The 14,570-nt window shown below is 43.5% G+C and overlaps 1 protein-coding gene across 1 annotated transcript; it reads right to left on the bottom strand.

Annotated features, from left to right (window-relative positions):
* Positions 1-867: 867 nt before the first annotated feature.
* Positions 868-9,960, bottom strand: RPL5 (ribosomal protein L5). Its single transcript, XM_083511236.1, has 8 exons — positions 9,790-9,960; positions 8,267-8,336; positions 8,051-8,166; positions 5,748-5,882; positions 4,691-4,893; positions 3,913-4,090; positions 2,653-2,741; positions 868-1,026 (listed from the first exon to the last, which is right to left on the bottom strand). The coding sequence occupies exons 1-8, from the start codon at positions 9,790-9,792 to the stop codon at positions 927-929; spliced, it is 894 nt and encodes a 297-aa protein (XP_083367362.1). The 5' UTR covers positions 9,793-9,960; the 3' UTR covers positions 868-926.
* Positions 9,961-14,570: the final 4,610 nt, after the last annotated feature.

Raw genomic sequence — 14,570 nt, 5'->3', positions numbered from 1 at the left:
TGCCATCTCTCTCCATGGCTCGTACCTCAAATGTTAGAACTGTGCCTGCTACCCTACAGAAGGGAAGGTGTTTGTTTTAAAAAGAGAGCCAACGTTCTTCTCCAAAGCGCCTGTTCTGCCACTTTGACTGAAGTAGACAAGCAACACGGAAGATGCTTCATGCACACATACAGCAAGAATAATTGCATGCCAGTTCCATTCTCTAAAGCCCACCCCATTTTCCTCCTCCCCTACTGATACCATGTCATTAAGGCTTGGGAGTGATGCTAAGTTCATGGAAAAACAACTACTGTTCCGAGAGCTGAACCTAGTTGAGGGATTGGGGTTGGTTTGCATTTCCAAGACCTGAATGGACTAAGAAAGTGGACTTTGAATATCCAAAGAGGTCCTCAGCTGAGCACCAACAGACTCCATGATGGAGCAAGGGCAGCTCTGAACGGAATCCCTCTCAAGGTTCCATTTTGACAAAGCCCTAATTTAGGCTATGGAAGTCGGACAGAACAGGGTAGTGTCCCTTAAAGCTTTTGTCCTGACTGGCTCAGAAATCGTTCTCCATAATTAATCTGTACTTGATAAGCAAGAGCCCAACACATGCAAAAGAAGCAAACTCCAGTCTTCTCACATGGTCTGAAGGCCACATGAGACCACCACTTTCCTGAAGCTAAGCACTTAGATGGGTTAACTGCCCAGAAACCACACTTATGGCACCTTGGACTCCCTGACAGAAGAAAAGAAGGATATAAATGCAAAGGGATGGAACCTGTATTTTAAATAAAAGAATAAAGCAGGTAAAAAGAAGAAGCCAGCAGGTGTTCAGTTATCCAACAGCAGCTATGATGTAGCATCAGTAAGTCAATGCTTACAACATTGGTTCAATAAGTTTATTCTCTTTGCTGACATCTCCATAGAAAATTATGGAAGGCCTCTTAGCTATCAGCCACACGCTCCTGGGCCCTTAGGAAGCTAGCCTTCTTTTGGGCCACACGGTCTTTCTTCTGGGCAAGGGACAACTTGGGACGGTTCCACCTGCAAATAAGAGATTGGGTTAGTGTTGCTGATGTGTCAAGCATAAGGCATGAGCCTTATGAACAATCTTGTTGGTTTTTTTTTAAAGGAAAAACTTGACCTCAACCTACTATTTCAAAGTGCCACTCTACAGGCTACCATTGATTTTGTTTACCTTTTTAATCCATCACTGTGCCACTCAGGGCTATCTTATTTTACCATGTAACATAGTCAGGTATTGAGAGGCAGTGACATTCTTCCCAGGAATGTCAGATCATTCTAAACATGCCTGTATGTTATGACTCCAACAGCAAGTATATGACATCAATACAGTCCATCCTCAGAAGGCAGGATTGTTATAACTCTGCATCATATGCTTACAGCAGAGGACCTACCATGTCACTGCCTCCCCTCCCCCAATTTCTGGGGTTATCAGTTCTGCAGTGGCTTAATTTTCCAACTATATTTAAGTCTACCTGATGTGAGTCTTAACATGGAAGGGAAGGGGAAAGTTTTCTTATGCGGCTGCATAAAATAATTCAAATCACTCAACTCTGGACAAGGTTATAGCGCAGAGATGGGGAGCCCTTGTTTGCTGTGCTGAGAACCAAAGATCACCTAACTGGGACTTTTGAAATTTAGCCAAATATTGCATGTGGCCCTAAAGCCACAGGTTGTTCACATATATGATCACCTCCCTCAAATACCCTTCAACACCCTCAGAGAAAGATGGCCCCATTCCATCACTCAAGTGTTCACTGCTAGATTTGCTAATTTATACCAAATACAGACTGGCAGGTCCACCAGGAATACATCCAAGTTCTGTGAGATTTACACTCACCACTAACTAAACTAGGTAGGCAAATGAACATGGCTGGGACCCTTGAATGCTTTACAAATGCCTGTGGAAAACTCCTAGAAGAGTAGGATACAAGGTGATTTAAAGGTTAAGATGACATTCCCAGAGCAAAAGGTGTTCTATTAACTTGAAAACTAAGCAACCACTGTCCTTAACTTTCAACCAAGAATGGAAAACTCTGTGTTTGTCATACCAAAGAACACTAATAACCAATGCAGCCAAAACACCTCTGGCCTATAGAATCAGGCCAGAACAATCATAGGAACTAAGAGGAACTGCTGCTTTTCTCCTGCAACCGAATTAAGAGCAGCCCATGAAATACATGTTAAGTGATAACAAACGGAATGAATTGTTATCAGTTCTGTTCTACAGCTGCTCATATTCAAACTGCCAGTACTGCCATTTCTAAGATCCCTTCTTGTTTTGATCTACATTAAGCAGAGATCTTAAGGTTCATAAGCAGCACCCAGCTTGCAAAGGCAGAACTTCCTGCCGGGAACAAGTTCATGAAGGAGGCTGCAACACAGGAGGAGCTTTAGCAGCTTGGATGCAACCCTCAAGCCTAAAATGATTTAGCCCAAGCTGTTAAAACACACAGGGCTTTAACACTAAGCTTCCCAATAAGCCAAAATGTTTCTGAAAATGCAAATTCCTGCCACAAAACTAAGAAATCTTCCCATCCTAGTATTCACCAATTTTCAGTGTTAATGCATTTCAAAAAGTTTCAGTGGCACAGCACTTTCAGTAACAAACATTTCTCTTGCAGGAGAAGAAAATGACCGTCTCACCTCTTCTTTTTGACTTCTCTCTTGGGTTTCTTTTCGTGGACTGGATTTTCACGTATTCCAGCGTGGGCTTTTTTATACAGTTCTTCCATCTGAAATAAGGATTTTAGAAATCAGTTTTACATTTTGTACATGTTGACCAAAATTTACTTGGCACTCTCCCCCACCCCCACGCTGTAATGTATTATAGGAAGTAATGTTTTAAAAATAACTCATTTACAATGTCGTCATAGCTACATATCCCAGAACTATTCTAGTTAAGGACACAGAATGAACGTACAAATCAATATGGAGTTCATGCGTATGACCTTACTTCCAACATTTAAATACTTATAAAAGAGACCCACAATTAGAGGAACTTGGGACAAATTCACATTTGGGAGAAGTGGGAGGTGGGAAACACCTGTGTATGAACATCCATCATATGCACAGCACTAGTTAGTTTTTACAATTTTCAGTACTCAAGCAGGCTGGGACTGTTTGAACTAGCCTTACATATCAGCAATTTTATCTGTGAATCACAGCAAGAGTGCTGGTGCTTGATGAGTGACAACCAGCAAGGCTGGATTTAAGACCATTTCCTCATATCCAATTAGCAAAATAAAAAAATTCCTTCCTGTAGCACCTTAAAGACCAACTTAGTTAGTTCTTGGTATAAGCTTTCGTGTGCATGCACACTTCTTCAGATACACATGCACACGAAAGCTTATACCAAGAACTAACTTAGTTGGTCTTTAAGGTGCTACAGGAAGGAATTTTTTTATTTTGACTATGGCAGACCAACACGGCTACCTATCTGTAACTGGATCCAATTAGCAGTGCAAGAAAGAAGGAATTCATGCACCTCTGACTGTGCATGTCCAACTGAATTCCCAGCGCTTTCTGCCCCCTGCTTCCCAATCCAAGGCTACTACTATCAAGATGCTCTCTCATCAAACAGGAACTCCAAAGGTCTGAGCAAGCTTTGAGCCTTTTAAACAGCATAAAGGAAGACAATTTAGGAGTTAACCAGGGAATTTACAAGCAGTCAGGAAACTGGACACGTATTTGTGGTGGATTTACAAATGGAATGATAGGTCATTATTTAATAAGATGTTTTCAGAGATGTGCAAAGCTCATAACACAGAGATACTAGGCCTGAGATCTGAAAGATCCCAGATACTTGCTAGCATTTTCCCATAAAAGTGTCCATTGCCAGCAATATCAGTTTGACACACTCCTAGTACTTGCTTTTTCAATCACTGTGAACAGCAAGCATCTTACCATATCAGGCGTCACGTTGTTCTTTATATACTGGGAGAACTGTTTCTTGTAAGCATCTTCGTCTTCCTCCATCAAGTAACGCATGTAATCGGCAACATTCTGGCCCATGATGTGCTTGCGGTGGACCTCTGCGTTGAATTCTTTGCTCTCCGAGTCATAACCAGGGAAACGTTTGGTACTGTCAGACATGAATTGAGGAACCCTCGTTAACATTTGGGAGAAAGCATTTCTTAAGCAAAAATCAGTTAAGACCAGCCAGAAATTTCAGCCGCCATCAGTCCCGTCTTGAAACACTGAGCTCTCTCATACACATGCCAAGGACCAACTACAACATGTTCAAGTCAGTGGGACATCATCACATAGCAGCCAGATTGAAGACAAGAAGAAAAAAAGGTGAATTATTAAGGAGCGTTGTAATAAAGGGGTTCTTTGGTAGGGCAGCAGAAACAACAACCTGTTTTACTCTTCTGGGTATTGCTTGTACAATCTACTGCTGCTGTCAAAGTGATGAATGGTGGTAATTATCGTATGAGCCAGATCTCTGAGCGTCTGGTATGTGGAAGACTGTGGTAGAGAGGAGGCAGCAAGTGAAGTCCGCAATGGGAATATCATACCCAGGGCCAAGTGACTTAAGATGCAGCAAGTAGCATTAAGCACCACCACCACCAATGGTGAAAGTTAAATATACTGAATTTAAATTTCAAAACAAAGACATCTCCATTTCTAGAGGAAGTGCCTGAACTATCAGTCCCGGGGGGTGGGGGTGGGGGGAGGTTACCTGTGTGGAATGGAAAGACCACCATCCACAGCTCCTTTCAGAGCACCGAAAACTTTGTTCCCAGTGGTAGTGCGAGCAAGGCCTGCGTCCAAATAGCACGTAAAGGCACCAGGTTGCCCATCCACGCTTTCTACATTATACTCATCACCCGTCACTTCAACTTGACCTTCGTAGATCTTATCAAGGCCAAATTTGTTGAGAAGCTGCAACAAACAAGGCAGACAGGTCTAAGTTCTTCTTCATAGATCTACTGCACTGGAGACCAAAACAGGCTTTCGGTGAAACATTCCACATATCATGAGACAGAAAGACAGACAGTTTGCAACCCACTCCAAGGGCCAGTTGTGACCAGAATGGTAAGATATTAAAGAAATTAATTCATGCACGAGCAATCTCTTAGGAGTCAATCATGCACACAAGTGATTCTACAGAAGCAACTTTTTGAGACCACAAAACTTTTTGAGTCAGCAAAACTTTTTTTCAGCATGGGATTTGCCACTTGGATAACACCCTAATGTGAGAATTCCAAGTTACTAAATGTAAGTTGACCTTGCCATACCTCTACCACATACAATGCAAGGAAATCTTTAAAGCCATGGATGAAAGGTGGGAGAACATAACAAGAGCTACAGAGGAAGGGAAATAGAACCTTGCAGTAAAGAAATTGCACTGATGTAAGAATTCTGCGAAAGTAACTGTACTTTCATCAAGTGCTAAGGAATAACTGGTGGCCGATATGCTGAAATGACAGAAGCACAGACACACACACCCTCAAACCCAACGTTCTGCCATCTTCTCTAACCCAGTATTTATTTCTTGCCCAGTTCATTTTACAAGGTGCCATCTTAATGCATACAAAATCCCAGGTTTGTACTTGAGGACTAAAACAGAAACAGACTGGCTAAGTGCTGATGTGCATATCCCACCTCCTACAGACATACACTTTAAGCCAGTACTATAAAACCCTTAATTTCCATTATTTGTACATTGTGTGTCCCAATTTGTGTCAAATAAGCTGGTGCAGATGTTATTCTGATTTTTCAGAATAGATACATACCCTGCGGGCCAGCAGCAAGCCTGTGCAATAGGCAGCAGCGTAGTTGGTCAAGCCTACTTTCACTCCGTACTTTGGCAGCTCGTGAGCGTATGCGGCACAGACAATCATGTCGCCTTCAATTCTGGCATATGCGATCTGACAACAAAAGCAAGGTTAGTGGGCGACCTCCAACCAAACAGCTGCAATATTAATTCACTGCAGTCTTCCCTCTGTTTGAGAGGAGTGCCATCAAAGTCAGCAGTCCTATAGTGCCAATCTTCCCCCATGTTTTTCCCCCCATACCAGAGTGCACCCACAATGTCTGTAAACACTCTATATCTACCTAAGAAGCATGAGTGAGTAAAGCACGTATCAGCAACAGCTAGATCTTTATTGGAATAATAAAACCTTATAAAAGACACTGACCAAATCATTCTCTCCCTTCATCATCTGCTCAGTTCCCACCTTGCCCCCTACCGTTGATCTATTGATCCTGCTCCTCCTTTCCCATGCCCTCAGAGGGACATGTTGAGACTCTCTTGACTGTGAAGGACTACTGGTACTTTAAGCCACAGACAAAGGGAGAATACACATACACAGTAGCTACAATAGTCCTGCATTTTAGTTATCCATCTACAAAGAATGGTGGTGGCAGAAATAAGGGCTGTTAGGCAAGTGCTGCTATAAGACCAGGACAGTTTGCCACTCAGCTTCTCATCCAGGACAGCTGGTTCCTCAGGACTGTATGGCACATGCTTAACCTTTTCCAGGTTTTCCAAGGCATTCCAATATGAAAATATAACAGGGGAAAGACTGCCAGTGATGATATACATATTTAGTCCATCCCCCCCCCCCCCGTTTTTGCATCCCAAATTGCAAAGACTTTTGAACACTGCTGTCAAAAAGTAAGAGATGTATAGACTAAAGAAACCTGTTTCATTCATAGCTTTGGAAATCAATAGTACTTCTGGAGATTTGCTTAGCACATGGCAATTTCCACGTAAAAGGGTCTACAACAGCAAACCATCAAATGCAACTTTGCCAAGTAGAATAGTAGCATTGCCACCCAATCCTACCCCACTCATCATTTCCCCCCTCCACCTCTTTCCCCCTTTTCTTCCTAATGTAACACTAATGTCTCAACAAATGAAACTGATCTGTAGAAAATGTAACCTGAAAAAGAGACATCGCAAACTTTTGTAAACCAAGAAATCTTTAATATTTTTTAAAAATGCAACTTTGCCAATGATATTGAAGTGAGTTTTTTTTAAAAAAAGCTGTCCAGCAGTCCTGTCTTCCAGATTCATGGAAATTAAGCATAAAATCTCTCTCTCTTTTTCTCACACACAATGAAAGATCTACAGCTTTGAAAACCACTGACATACACTTATCCAAGATCAGAAGTTACACTCAAAATGGAATTCTGACAATTTCTGTGTCAGTCCTTACCAAATTCAGAAATGCAACACATGCAGTGTAAGTTTAAAACTGATTTTACACTAGTTTAAGTTATGGCTTCCTCAAAAGAACCATGGGAATTCTAGTTTGGGAAAGGCACTGAGAGTTATACTAGTGAATACTAGCCCTTTTGCAAAACTACAATTCTCAGTGCTCACTTGTTGGTAGCCAAGCCAGTTAAATAGCTAAGAAATGTCTAAGCAAATTGTTCCCTGCTTCTTTTCTACATGATTCTCATAAGCAGGAAGGGTCAAGGGAAGATTTTTAGAAGAACTAATAGAACAGTTAAAAGAAAATGCCACACAAAGATTTGTGAAAGAATAATTTCACCTTCACTCTCAGCATTTTCTGCAGGCTGGTAGCTCTTTTGTTCCTAATGAAAGCATGCTGAACATTTTGAGATGCAACATGTATCTTTGCACAGAGAAGCACATCAGAAATTAAGTAGCAGAAAGCAGAGCTTGTTCAATAAGCTCCTTTGAGCCAAAAAGTAAATGTGGATATGAAGCAACATATATACCTGGCAAAGCATTCCAGGGGATGAAAAAATGTTTTGAGATGGTAACATAAAGGGCCTATTTTGCTTATTTTAAAGATTTCTTCTTAGAAAAAACATTCAAGACACTTCCTCAAATTTATCCATTACCAAGTCTTGCTTTCCTACAAAAGGAAGTATTGTCACAGGATATGGCCTATTCTAGGGTTTAGAATAGTTTCTGCCTAAGAACTACCTTAGAAAAATAATAGGTTCTTCTCTTCCTTTATAAAGGCTAATGTACATGTTACATGGACATTTCTATGAAGGAAATTTGTGAAGTGCAAAGCAGCTCTCTGCAGTACAATCAAGGACAGAAAGGAGACCTTACCTGGCAAATGATATCTCTGTTGGTGACACGTACAATCATCCTATATTTAGGGGTGTTGTACTTGTTTTTATCTTGAATCACCAAACGTTTACGAGCATAGTAATCAGTCTTTCCCTCTGAAACAGAAAGGTGACAGATTGGAATGTATTTAGAAACTGCAGGTTCAAGGCTACATCCATCTAATTTATTGAAAGCTTGCCAAGAAATAAAACATACCTCTCCTTCTTCGGAATTTGACTTGATACCTCTTGAAGTAGGCCTTATTCTTGACAACTTTCACGAACCCCTTGAATAAATGCGACACAGAAACATTAATGTCAAAAATGTTTGCATAACAATCTTACAGGTGAAGATAGCAGGAACTTAAGTCAACAAGGAGAAAAATGGAAATGTGTTTGAAAAGTGCACACACTTATACAGACACACAGCCTAAAAAACACATATTATAAACTTAAAACTTCTTTATGGCTGTGATGCAGAGGAAAGCAAAGTCTTCAAACTTGATCAGTAGCAAAGTGCTTAGCACCCATTAATGACACCTTCATCTCCAATGATAAAACGCTTACTGTTTTAATATAACATGCCATTGAAAGTTTCAAGGCTTTCCAGAATCCACTGACTACAATTGGACTATGTTAAAGCATTTATGGTAATGATGGAAAAAATACAGTAAATGCTAAGTTTAAAAGTAGCAAGGTGTCTGGATGGCAATGTGGAAATCGAAGACTTCCCAAAACTGAAGGATTTCTGCTGACCATCCACTAGAGGGGAGAAGACGTTAATAAAACTATCCCACCAACGCCTTGCCTTACTTCAAACAGCCATCACACCTTGGCATCATTACATTTTCCTATAGGCAACAACGAGACAGGTCCACAGGCCCGGGGTTGGGATGGCAGCTAAAGCTCTAGGACCTGCCTTTCGGCAAGTTACACACACGCTGGCAAATCCAGCTTTGCCAGTGAAACGTATTTGACAAAGTCCGGATGAAACTGATGTACTGTAGATGTTTACACGCGGTGAGACATGTGGCTCTTCCAAGACAGTCTTTAAACGGGACCAAAGGAGGCATCGCCTGACCCCCCCCCCAAGGACACAACACAGCGCAAAGCTTCCAGAAACGAGGGGCGCTGCTTTACGGGAGACCTGCGATTCGAGACTCTCCCCTCCAATTCCCCGCAACGCCTTCAGACGGGTCCTGACCTGCAAGTTATCCATCACGCTCCCCCCACCCCCGCTTCCCGATCGCGCAGCTATCGTGAAGACAGGCCCGGAGTCATGTGTGCACGCCTGGGGGGGGGGGGATTCAGACACGCAAGGCCCGAACCTTTCGCCACTGCTGCGCTCAAGGGCCGGAAGATTTTGGGAGGCAGGAGGAGAAAATGCAACCAAGTCGGAGAGCGGGGGAGAGAGGCGCTGTGCGGGCGGGACCGAAGAAGGGGAATGCAAACGGAACCAAAACGGGGGAACCCGAGGCGGGGACGACGACCCAAAGAAACCGACCCGGGGAGGCGTGTTTGGGGGGAGCACCAGCCGCGGCCCTTCTACTAGCAGCGGCTTAACGGCGGCTGCTTGCAGCCATTAGGCCACGCTGGAACTCGCTTCCGCAGCCGGGCCTGCCAGCTGCGCAATCCGAATCCATCCGGCCGGCAGCGGGCGAGGAAGCGGGCAGCCGGGGTTCGAGAAAGCGGAGCCGACTCTCCCCTTCCCATCCTGGCCCATTTGGTGCCGGTACTGACCATGGTTCTCGGTTCTGTCCGCTTTCGCTAAGGCCGGGGGCCGCGCAGCGAAACGTCCGCAAGCCGTCGCGCTGGGGGAAAAGGCCGAGCTCAGCGCGCAGGCGTTACACGTCACCTGGCCGACAAGGCAGAGAGAGATTCCACTACCCGCCCCAAAAGGAGGGAGCACTGCCCCCTGGAGGCTTGGAGGGGAAGTGCCCTCATCCTCCCCCCCCCCCCGCCGCTCGCTCTCGCGTCCCTTTTCCTGCGCCGCCAGCGATGACGCCAATCCATGTCGTCGGAGCTCATGGTGTCCGCCGCCGCTCTAAGTGTGACGGCAACGCGCTCAGCAGAAAGCCGGCGGGTGCGCCACCTAGTGGCGCCTCGGTGCTAAGCGGCTTTTGCTCATACATTTCAACGCGGATTCTTCAATACGGAGAACTGGGATCATGTGGTCCTCCAGACGCAGCTGGACTCCCTTCAGCCCCAGCTGGCTTAGCCAATGCTCGGGGGGGGGGGGGGGCGGGGTTGGGAGTTGTAGTTCAGAAGCATTCAGAGACCTGTAGGTTCCGTCAGCTGAATGCTATTTGCATTTTTTTTAATTTGGCTTTTGAGAACCACATCGTCTCTCATTAATGCTCACTCTCTCGGTGGGAGCATTGCTGGGAGTGGGAATTATATTCAGGATAATGTGTTTGTAAAGTTCAGCCCATTTCACAGAGAGGATGATTGGTTGGCCTTTAGGGACCTTCCTCCAAACGACCATAATGAAAGAACTGCCCCCTTTTTAATGGGGTCCCTTGATCAAAACTGGGAATATGTGTCCCATTGTGCTGCTGGAAGCAGCAGAGAATAACTTCCAGCAGCAAGAATGTGTCCTACTCTTTTGCTGCAGAAAATGTCTAAAAGGACTTTCTTAAAAAGGGAGGAAAAATACACCAGTATCTTACTCTTCGATTAAAGGAAGCCATATGTGGTTATCCCATTTTATAGTCATAACAACCCTGTGAGGTTGGTTGAGGTAGATTTTTACCCAAGGAAGGCTGCTTCCTCTCAATGAGTTTATGACTGAGGATGAATGGATCTTCTCTGGCCAAGGCCAATACGTACGGCACTATTCCATAACAGAACCACTCTCAGTTGTTTCCCTGCCTGTATGCATTTAGAGACAGTGATCTGTTGAGGGAGGAGAGGTTTTTTTTAATCTTATTTCAATTATGTTGATAATAAAGCAAATATACAACACACAAAAATATACTACAATATAAAATAAATATACAAACAGTGTGAAACAGTACAAAAACAGAAATCGAATCCTGTGGTCTCCTGATTAATTTATAAAAGTATATTTTATACATTTGATTCATTTGTCATTTTCACTGGAATTATGAAGCCTGAGCCCATAATTTCAGAAAGTTCTCTGCTGGTGTAGTGCTGCTTAATCCAGTTTGAGCTGGGCAGGATTCCTATGCTCAGCACCAATCCAACTCACTAGTAAATTTCAAGCAACGTGAAATGAGGAAACAGCTAGAGTCTCTCCCCTATAGACAGCAGTAATTGTGACGTGCCCATGAATCACAATGTCCATCACAATAGTACAATACATCCACCATTCATAACACTGCAAGTTTTATACTACAACCAGTTGTAAAGCTATTTCAGTGCTGTACATCCACCAGACTCTGCCCGTGCCCCATTCAGGATGTTGAATCTATACTGTAGTTTGTCACACTGCCACATCCATGTTACACTTACAAGCTGAATAAGGTAAAGGTAAAGGACTCCTGGATGGTTAAGTCCAGTCAAAGGCAACTATGGAGTGCGGCACTCATCTCACTTTTCAAACCAAGGGAGCCAGCGTTTGTCCGCAGACAGCTTTCCAGGGTCATGTGGCCATCATGACTAAACCACTTCTGGTGCAACAGGACACTGTGACGGAAGCCAGAGCGCATGGAAACGTTTACCTTTCTGCCATAGTGGTACCTATTTCTCTACTCACACTTGAACTGCTAGGTTGGCAGAAGCTGGGACAGAGCAACGGGAGCTCAAGCCATCGCGCACATTTGAACCACTGACTTTCCGATCAGCAAGCTGAAAAGGAAATAGCTTCCCTGCTTAGTGTAGTCCTTTGTTGTTTAGAAATACTTCAGGAGTTGGCACGTATATGTCAACCTCCTGCCCAAGCAGATATCCTGTTCAAAAGTCCAAGTCAAAATTAACAAGCATGTTCAGTAGAAATATAGCAATTTTGCAAAGGAAAGATGCAGGGCTACAGGATTAACAAAGCAGAACTGACGAGAGTAGCCTACTAACAAGGATGCCGCAAAAGGAATCTAAGTACTGTATTCCTCCTCTCATCTCTCTCCTTTGCAGAACGTTCCACCACACAAACTGTTACATGGACTATTATTAAGATGGTCTGAGCAGAAAGACTGAGGCCCAATTCTTCTGCGGAGGAACTTGTCACATAAACATTCTACATGTAAGCCTACTAACCAGAAAGAGGTTTCTACTGACGCTGTTTGACCTTCCTGTAAACCCACTTTATAAAAGGGCAAGCAAAAATGATCAGGCAGCTGGAGCAAAGCCTCTGTGAGGAAAAGTTACTACATTTTGGGCTCCTTCTTTTGTTGTTCAGAAAAAACATGGACACATAATGGAGGTGTACAAGATAACCGTATGTATGTAGTGGAGAAAGCAGGTAAGGGAGAAATCCCCTCTCAAAATGCTAAACCCCAGGGACCCTTATGTGAAGCTGAATGTTGGGAGATTCAGGTCAGACAAAATACGCTACTTCTTTATGCAGCACATAGAATTTGCTCCCACAAAAGGCAGTAATGGCCACCAACTTGGACAGTTTTGAAAGAGGACAGGACAGATTCAGCTACAAGAGCCTAAGAGACTCACCGCTCTGGTATTGCCTACTATAGTAGTTTAAAACAGTGCTGCTTTGCTCTCCTGTGCATGCAAAGCAAGGGAGGCTACCACATAACAATGGTATTACGTTGATCACCTCAAGGGAGATGAAGTTGTAAATCATTATCGCAGGGAAAATGTAATACAATCAAGACAACATTCCAGTAGGAATGTCCTCTGGAGATAGGCCCATTCAATCAAGAGTCTAAATTTAATTATAGTCTTTCAAAGACTGTACCAAGGCCAAAATATGGTTTGAAGCTTTTGGGTAGAAAGCCAAATAAACACAGGGCTTCAGGGACCTTGGTTCTGCTGCTCTAATTCTATGCTGATTACAGTTCTGTCATAGGATGCTGAAGTTGTCCTTTGCCCAAAAAATCACTTTGCTACCTGAACATCTGAACTCTCAACACAGAACCCAGAGCCTGACTCTGTTTCCCCTCCTGCTTTTCTTTCCCTGCCTCTGCCTTCCGGCCTCTCTGGACCCCCACTAGCTGAAGCAGTGGTCCTTACTCCAGCTGCTCAAAAGCTTTTCTCAGCACTCCCTCTTGACAGCTTTCTGTCAATGTTCCCTCCTCACCCAGGAATTTCAAGACTCTGATCCTAAACCTCCAACGCTTTGTGGGATATCTTCGGGAGAAGAAAAGGCTAAGAGTGTCTATGTGTGTCTAAAGGTAAAGGTAAAGGGACCCCTGACCATTAGGTCCAGTCGTGACCGACTCTGGGGTTGCGGCGCTCATCTCGCTTTATTGGCCGAGGGAGCCGGCGTACAGCTTCCGGGTCATGTGGCCAGCATGACTAAACTGCTTCTGGCAAACCAGAGCAGCGCACGGAAACGCTGTTTACTTCCCGCTGGAGCGGTACCTATTTATTTACTTGCACTGGTGTGCTTTCGAACTGCTAGGCTGGCAGGAGCAGGGACCGAGCAACGGGAGCTCACCCCGGCCCGGAGATTCGAACTGCTGACCTTCTGATCAGCAAGTCCTAGGCTCTGTGGTTTAACCCACAGCACCACCCGCGTCCTTATGTGTGTCTACTCATAAGTAAATTTCACTGAATTCCCACTCTCAAGTAAATATCAATCCTATTATCTTTAAACACCTATTATCCTGTAATCTGTTAGACCTCCCCAACCAATGCTATGCTGAACAGAGCAGGAGACAGGATTATTCCATATAGGAGGAATCCAGCCAAGTCACTAGCTCCACCTCTTCTGAGGGTGGGAGTGAGTTATCTATATAAGCCCTAAAGCCCCTTTTCCGGGGTGTGTCATTTAACATTGAGAAATGCTCGTTTCTACTACTGTGGATACTATCTCCAGGCGCAGGAGTTTCAAGGCGGTAGTAAGCACAAAAGTATTTTTTATAAGCTTTATGCATTAAAGTCCTTAAAATGAAACAGAGGGGTTTTTTTGTGCCCTAATGTGATAGTTGGTTGTAGTCAACCAAGTTCTACTCAAAGCCAATGAACTTAAATTAATTATGTTTGCTAATTTCAATGGTTTTATTCCGAGTATGACTAATGTTGGATACAACCCAGTTAGCTAGTAGTTGCTGTACTCATATATTTTTTTAAATAATTGTATACAAGTCCAGTATTAAAGGTTCTGTGAGAGGGCAACAAATTACCTACTTAAAGTGATTACTTCAGAATTACTTCCTAGTGAAAGTTTAGAACCAAACTGCTTTGAGGGTTTGTTTGTTTACAATCAAACTGTATATAAATTTTATGAAATAAGTAGTTACACACTTACATGGTTGGGTTTTATTTACTTTCGTAAATATGGTTCTGTAGAATATAGTTTTATTGGTTATCAAACAGTTTAGGGCCTGTTCTGATACTGTTATTGCTAGGAGTGATGCTTTGTGTAGTAGTATAAATGATAT

This window comes from Podarcis liolepis (genome assembly GCF_965112155.1).
Source record: "Podarcis liolepis genome assembly, chromosome: 6".
In the NCBI taxonomy this organism is placed as follows: domain Eukaryota; kingdom Metazoa; phylum Chordata; class Lepidosauria; order Squamata; family Lacertidae; genus Podarcis; species Podarcis liolepis.
This window is presented reverse-complemented; position numbering and strand designations above follow the sequence as displayed.